Source organism: Garra rufa, chromosome 23 (assembly GCF_049309525.1).
Source record: "Garra rufa chromosome 23, GarRuf1.0, whole genome shotgun sequence".
In the NCBI taxonomy this organism is placed as follows: domain Eukaryota; kingdom Metazoa; phylum Chordata; class Actinopteri; order Cypriniformes; family Cyprinidae; genus Garra; species Garra rufa.
The window spans coordinates 9566443-9574846 of record NC_133383.1 but is presented as its reverse complement, the minus strand read 5'-3'; the positions used below and the strand labels follow the sequence as shown (position 1 = coordinate 9574846).

Below are 8404 nucleotides of genomic sequence, written 5' to 3'. Positions count from 1 at the left end.
TATATATATGTATGTGTGTGTGTGTGTGTATATATATGTTTTGAACAGTAAGATTTTTAATGTTTTTTTAAGAAGACTCTTCTGCTCACCAAGCCTGCATTTATTTATGTATCCAAAATACAGCAAAAGCAGTAATATTGTGAAATATTTGTACTATTTAAAATAACTGCTTTCTATTTGAATACATGTTAAAATGAAATTTATTCCTGTGATCAAAGCTAAATTTTTAGCATCATTACTTCAGGCTTCAGTGTCACATGATCCTTCAAAAATCATTCTAATATGCTGATTTGTTGTACATGAAACATTTGAGAGAGAGAGAGAGAGAGAGAGATGTATATTTTGGGGGAAAGAAATGATAGAAATGACTACTTTTATTTAGCAAGGATGCATTAAATTTATAATGTTACAAAAGATTTCTATTTCAGATAAATGCTGTTCTTCTGAACTTTTTTATTCATCAGAGAAACCAGAAAAAAACATAATAATAATAATAAATGTTTTTTGAGCAGCAATTATAAATATATTATAATGATTTCTGAAGGATCATGGGACTGGAGTGATGATGCCAAAAATTCAGCTTTGAAATCACAGAGATAAATTAGATTTTCACATATGTGACCCTGGACCACAAAACCAGTCTTAAGTCGCTGGGGTATATTTGTAGCAATAGTCAAAAATACATTGTATGGGTCAAAATTATTGATTTTTCTTTTATGTCAAAAATCATTAGGAAATTAAGTAAAGATCATGTTACATTAAGATTTTTTGTAAAATTCCTACTGTAAACCTATCAAAATGTAATTTTTGATTAGTAATATGCATTGTTAAGAACTTAATTTGGACAACTTTAAAGGTGATTTTCTCAGTATTTAGATTTTTTTGCACCCTCAGATTCCAGATTTTCAAATAGATGTATCTCGGCCAAATATTGTCCAATCCTAACAAACCATACATCAATAGAAAGCTTATTTATTGAGCTTTCATATGACGTATATATCTCAGTTTTGTAAAATTTAACCTTATGACTGGTTTTGTGGTCCAGGGTCACATATATTCAAATAGAAAAATATTTCAAAATTGTAGTTTTTGCTGTACTTTGGATCAAATAAATGCAGGCTTGGTGAGCATAATAAACTTTTTAAAAAAACATAAAAAAAACTTACTGTTCAAACTTTTTTGACTGGTAGTCTGTGTGTGTGTGTGTGTGTGTGTGTGTGTGTTGTGTGTAAATAAATACATAAATATATTCTGAAATATATAAAAAGCTAATTAAACAGTTAATTATATATTGCAAATAATTTAGAGAGTTGCTATTATCAAATATTTAAATGTCGCATAATTTGGAACAACTTTACCAAATCTGCATTTCCGTAAATAAATCTTAATTTCGAAATAATATTACACAAAATTATTTGTTTTGCAAAAGAAACAGGGTAACAATAGAAATAAAAACATACATATTTCTAACTTGGATAGTGTCGGTTTTCATGCTAAGTTTATGTTATGGATTGATTGATGATATTGATCTTTGACATTTGTCCAGGGTGCAGGGACAGAGGAGGCATGTCTCATTGACATCCTGGCCTCAAGAACCAATGCTGAGATGAGGGAAATCATTGGTACTTACATGAAAGGTACAGATGCACTCCAGGTCACACTTGTCACAGATATGCACTTTGCATTGTGAAAAATATACAGGTCCCCCCATATCACACTATTTTCATTCATTTTTCTTGTGCTGATAACATCATAGAACATGGGAAGAGTCTAGAGGACGATGTCTGTGGAGATACGTCCGGAATGTTCCAGAGAGTTCTGGTGTCTTTACTCACGGTAAATAAACAAATCAGCTGTATTATCTTATTTGATGCCTTTGCTCATCACCTCTTGCATTTGCCATGCAAACCTTCACCATCCACAGTGTCTGGTCAGGACAGGTGTAACCCCCTAGTTTGGCATATGGGATATACTAATATTGTTTTTCTGCTTTGTTTATAGGCTGGGCGTGACGAGAGCAGCAAGGTGGACGAGGCTCAGGCTGTCCAGGATGCAAAGGTGAGGCCATTGTAATGCATTCTGAATACCTTAAACCGGGTATTACTTTGTCATTGCTTAGCAAATTCAGTGCGATTTGGTAATAGTACAGAGTCAGTGTTCTGCAACCCACAAATACAGGACATGTCAATAACACTTTCAATTATTTACAATTTCAGTTCTTTTTATAAAATACTTACGGCAGAACCTGCAGTGTTCGTCATTGGAGAAATAGCCAGTATTGTGACATAAGTTTAAAATAATGTTGTTCTATAATAATATATTTTATAATATAATTTATTCCTGTGATGCAAAGCTGAATTTTTATCAGTCATTACTTCAGTGTCACATGATTCTTCAAAAACCATTCTAATGTGCTGATTAATTACTGTTATTATCAATGTTCAATTTTTTTTTTTTTTGGAACATGTGATTCTTTTTTTCAGGATTCTTGATGAATAAAAGCTTAAAAAAACAACATTTATTCAAAATATAAATCTTTTCGAACAATATCAATATATATAAAGTCTTTGCTATCACTTTTAATCAATTTAACACACCCTTGCCGAGTAAAAGTATTAATTTCTTTCAAAACAAGACGAAATAAAAAATTACCGACCCCGAACTTTTAGATTGTAGTTTACATTGTTACAAAAGATTTCTATTTTAAATTTTTTTCTGAACTTTTTATTTGTTAATGAATCCCGGGGAAAATAAAAAAAACACAGGTTCTAACTAAATATTTTGCAGCACAACTCTTTTCAACATTGATAATAAATAAGCATATTAGAATGATTTCTGAAGGATCACGTGACACTGTAGAGTAATGATGCCGAAAATTCAGTTATGTATCACAGGAATAAATTACATTTTCAAACATATTCGCATTGAAAACAGTTATTTTAAATTTAAATAATATTTTCACAATATTACAGTTTTTCTGTATTTTTAATGAAATAAATGCAGCCTTGATGCACATAAGAAACGTCTTTCAAAATAAAAACATAAATCTTACTGATCCCAAACTTTTGAGCAGCAGTGTATATACGTATAGCGAGCTGCTTTATAACGTGTGAGTTTCAGTCTTAGGTACACAACAGTCATGTTGATGTTCATTATTCATTAACCGTATAAAAGGAAATTGCTCAGATAAAGTTGTTTCTCATCCAACAGGACATCTTTGAGGCAGGCGAAGCTCGCTGGGGAACAGACGAGGTTAAGTTCCTCACTGTGCTGTGTGTGAGGAACAGAAATCACTTACTTCGAGGTATCTGTTCATGCCAGATAATAACAGAAACACTCCTTCCCAGTTCTGTGAACATTCTTATGTAACAAAGCAGCACAGTGGGAAAATGACATGGGGACAATGATGTAAGCTCATGACTTCCACCTTGTGGTGACAGGATGTAAATAAAGTTTTTGGGAACAGAGACAGGCCATGTCCAGTCCAGTGTTATTTAACTATTACTTATACACAATTATAGATTGTATGAATATTAGAATTGGCATTTTTAGTTTAGTAGTTTTGTTATATGCTTTTGTAATTTTTATTCATTTTATATATGAAATTAATTAACATTTACATTAATTATATTATATATTATTATATATAATATTTTACCTCCTTCACTTATTTGTGACCCAGGACCAGAAAACTAGTCATAAGGGTCCATTTTTTTAAAATTGAGATTTATACATCTTCTGACAGCTTTCCAATGATGTACGGATTTATGATATGACAATATTTGACCGAGATACAACAATTTTAAATATTGAGAAAATCGTCTCTAAAGTCTAAATGAAGTTCTTAGCAATACATATTACTAATAAAAAATATGTTTTGGGCTTATATATTTATGGTAGTAAACTGAAAAAAATATTACTTAATATCCTAATGATTTTGATCATAAAAGAAAAACTGATCATTTTGACCCATACAATGTATTTTTGGCTATTGCTACAAATATACCTGTGCTACTCAAGATTGCTTTTGTGGTCCAGGGTCACATTTTATTTAAAAATGCAATACAAAAATTGCTTTTCATTTGAACTAGATGGTGCTAATTTAATTAATCGTGCAAAGTTGTAAGATCATGTGACAACTGAAGCGTTTCAAACATATTGCATGCAGTTTCAAGTAGTATTACATCCAGCACATTCTCAACCTATTTTCTTTTCCCAGTGTTTCAGGAGTATCAGAAGATTTCTGGACGGGACATTGAAGACAGCATAAAGAGAGAGATGTCTGGCTGCCTGGAGGAGGCATTTCTGGCGATAGGTCAGTTGTGAGTTTTGTAGTATTTAAATTATCTTCACATTTTCCATTCCATACTGGAATCTTAAAAGCATCTCTTAACGTTTGCAGTGAAATGCATGAAGAACAAGCCTGCATTTTTTGCTGAAAGGCTCTATAAGTCAATGAAGGTAAATGGAAACACCAAATCATCTAATATTTGCATGCCTTAGGGATATGACCAGTACAAAAGTAATTATTTCTCTTGTTTCTCGGATCTTAGGGTTTAGGCACCACAGATAGCGTGTTAATCAGGATCATGGTGGCTCGCGCCGAGATCGATATGCTCGACATCAAAGCTGAGTTCCTGAAGATGTATGGAAAGACCCTTCACTCCTTTATAAAGGTGAGACAGAGCTGTTTCACAGACAATATTTGACTAAACACAATATATAAAACATAATACCTCAGGGATGAAGCAAAGCCAAACTTCTAAAGGAATAGTTCACCCAAAAATTTAAATGTGCTTAAAAAATTACTTATTTAATATGTAAATGAGTTTGTTCATCAAAACAAATTCGGAGAAATTTAGCATTACATCATTGGCTCACCAGTGGATCCTTTGCAGTGAATGGGTGCCATCAGAACGAGAGCTGATAACCAGTTGATAAAAACATCACAATAATCCACATGACTTTTACCTTTCAGCCGTTGCTTCTAGTCCATAATAATGCTTTCTCAAGAGAAAAAAAAAATTCCCTCTTTGTCCTCTTACATCAAAATCCACCGTCATATTTGTTTAGAACTGTTTTAGCTTTGTAAACTGTGCTTATTTCTCTCCTTATTTAGACAAGATGACTTACGAATTTTATGTACAGTTGAGGACAAAAGTGTACATACACCTTGCAGAATCTGCAAAATGTTAATTCTTTTAGCAAAATAAGAGGGGTCATACAAAATGCATGTTATTTTTTATTTAGTACTGACCTGAATAAGATATTAAAGACGTTTACATATGAAAATAAGTTGAATTGATAAAAAAAAATGACCCCGTTCAAAAGTTTACATACACTTGATTCTTAAAACTGTGTTACCTGAATGATCCAGCGCTGTGTTTTTTTGTTTTGTTTTGTTTTGTTTAGTGATATTTGTTCATAAGTCCCTTGTTTGTCCTGAACAGTTAAACTGCCCACTGTTCTTCAGAAAAATCCTTCAGGTCCCACAAATTCTTTGGTTTTTCAGCATTTGAGTGTATTTGAACCCTTTCCAACAATGACTGTATGATTTTGAGATCCATCATATATTACATCAACTATTACAGACGTTTTAAACGCTCACTGATGTTTCCGAAGAAGAGCCAGGGGTGTAAACTTTTGAATAGAATGAAGATGTGATTATTTTGCCTAAATATCACTCTTTTTTTCTACAGAAGCTACAGCTACAGAAGATACATGTTTTCCAGAAGACAAAATAAGTTCAATTTACCCTCATATTCAAATGTTAAAGGCTCTTAATGCATTGCGTTTCCTTCGTATTAGCGAGCATTTGAACCTTCTGTAATAGTTGCATATGAGTCTCTCAGTTGTCCTCAGTGTGAAAAGATGGATCTCAAAATCATAGTCATTGTTGGAAAGAGTTCAAATACACAAAAATGCTAAAAAAAAAAAAAAAAAAAAAAACTAAGAATTTGTCTGACCTGAAGGATTTTTCTGAAGAACAGCGTGTAGTTTAACTGTTCAGGGACAGAAAAAAAAAAAAAAAAAAAGCTGTGAATCATTCAGGTAACAACACAGTGTTAAGAATCAAGTGTATGTAAACTTTTGAACGGGGTGATTTTTTCTTTTTATAAATTCAACTATTATTTTAGTGGACTATGTAAATGTCTTTTTATGTGAAATCTCATTCAGGTCAGTACTAAATAAAAAAAATAACATGCATTTTGTATGATCCCTCTTATTTTAGTAAAATAATTAACATTTTGCAGATTCAGCTAGGTGTGTGTAAACTTTTGACCTCAACCTTATAAACTCGTATTTTAACATGAAGCACTGGTTTTAAGTTAAAAACATCTTGATTGATTAGTTTCTTAAAAATGAAACTTTTTGCTTCACTAAATATTATTTGATGGACCAGAGTGGTGTTGATTAGTTGTAGTTTTTTTGTGGATACTTCAGAGTAGAGTCTAAAACAGTTCTATAGGAACCACTTTGGTGCTATGTTATAAATGTTTATTAAATTATAAAAGCGTATTTTTTTTCCTCTCGCGATAAGTCATGGAAACTGATTTTTGTGGGATTTTGGCTATATTTAATCAAATGTGAAAAAAAAAATTTCCATTGCTGTTTTGCGAAATATTCCCTTTTTTTTTTAATTGTCTGAAAAACCACCTCATGCGAGCATAAAAACTTGTTTGCGATATAAGGGAGTTTTTGTGCAATTGACGCGTTTTCATTAGGTGTATTTTAAATTTAAAGGGTAATGGAAACGCAGCTAGTGATAATGGCATTTAGTTACCTGTTGTTTGTAGCGTTATGCTCATTTCTCAGCCTCATTAGCTGCGTTTTCATTACCCTTTAAATTGCGCAAATTGAAACAATGCCTAATGAAAATGCGTCACTTGCACAAAAACTCCCATATATCGCAAAAGTTTTTATGCTCACATGAGGTGGTTTTTCAGGCAATTCGAAAAGGAATGTTTTGCAAAACAGCAATGTATTTTTTTTTTCCGCATTTACAGGTCACAGTCGATTAAATATAGCCAAAATCCCACAAAAATCTGTTGTCGTGACTTATCACGAGAGGAAAAAATTATGTTTCAGTCGCGTAACATCGGTTAATGGAAACGCCATAGGTTCGCAATACTTTTTATTCGACATTTATAAAATTGTGCCAAAGTTTAGCGCAAATCTGTAATGGAAACACAGCTAATTGTGCAACAAACTCCCATGTATCGCAAAAAAGTTTTCAAGCTCGCTTTTTAGGCAATTTGAAAAAGGAATATTTCATAAAAAAAAGCAATTGAAACATTTTTTTTTGTATTTACAGATCACATTCGATTAAATATAGCCAAAATCCCACAAAAATCAGTTGCCATGACTTACCGTGAGAAGAAAAATGATGTTTCAGTTGCATAATCAGTCAGAAATGCCAACATTTCGCAATAGTTTATAAAATAGCGCCAAAGGTTTGCACAAATCTGTAATGAAAGTGCTAATGATAACACTGCAAGTTGTACTAGGAGGTTTAGTTAAATTTTCGTGCTAATATTCGTGTAAATTGTGCATTTACATTCCCGTCTCTGTTATTACGCAACCTACGACACACAACAAAAACAGCTCCGATCACGGTGTCCTCCATTCACTGCATGTTAATGTTTGTGAGCAAGTGATGTAATGCTAAATTTCTTCAAATCTGTTCTAATGAAGAGACACTCATCTTGTATGGCCGGAGGGCAAATACATTTTCCAAAAAGTTTTATTCTTGGGTGAATAATTCCTGTAATTTCAACAAATTTTGCAGACAAACACAAAGTACTAACATTTAACCTATCATGAAACTCTGTTCTGTTTGTTTTCTAGGGTGACACATCGGGCGATTACCGTAAGATCCTGTTGGAGCTGTGCGGAGGGGAAAAGTAACACGTTCGCCGTGTTCATTAGCGTGAAACGCTCTCTCACACACCAGGCCTACAGCATTTCAAACACATTCCTTGTTTGTAATACCAATTAAAACCGAACAGTGGATGTTTTAAACGAGATACATGTTTTTTTGTTTATTGCCTTGGAATTTATGGGAGTCCTTTATAGATTGGCACATCTTAGTGTTTGTCAAATAAATAAAAGGAGAAAAGAACAGCCCGTATTGACTGTATTGATCTGTTGTTGTCTCGTTGGATATTTTTTTTAATCTCAGCACACTCATTGAGGTCCATTTGTGTAATTACTCCGAGTATAATTTGTTTAATGTACAACATCTATGTGGACTCTGTCCAATTATATTAATTGCTCTTAGTTGTTTGCATAAGCATATGAGATTGGCCATAGTTTCTCTAGTTTTTTTTAGATAGGTTTCACAGATTAAGTGCCTCAATTTAATCAAGTGCAACATATGAATCATATGAGTGAACGTGGCATC

The 8404-nt window shown here is 32.7% G+C and overlaps 1 protein-coding gene across 1 annotated transcript in view; it reads left to right on the top strand.

Moving 5' to 3' along the window:
* Positions 1 to 8122, top strand: part of anxa4 (annexin A4) — a 16550-nt gene extending 8428 nt beyond the window's left edge. Inside the window, exons 6-13 of the mRNA XM_073829791.1 lie at positions 1547 to 1637; positions 1757 to 1836; positions 2002 to 2058; positions 3211 to 3304; positions 4220 to 4315; positions 4403 to 4461; positions 4554 to 4676; positions 7849 to 8122. Coding sequence (XP_073685892.1) covers positions 1547 to 1637; positions 1757 to 1836; positions 2002 to 2058; positions 3211 to 3304; positions 4220 to 4315; positions 4403 to 4461; positions 4554 to 4676; positions 7849 to 7908 — 660 coding nt within the window. The 3' untranslated portion in view covers positions 7909 to 8122. The remainder of the gene's footprint in view (positions 1 to 1546; positions 1638 to 1756; positions 1837 to 2001; positions 2059 to 3210; positions 3305 to 4219; positions 4316 to 4402; positions 4462 to 4553; positions 4677 to 7848) is intronic.
* Positions 8123 to 8404: the final 282 nt, after the last annotated feature.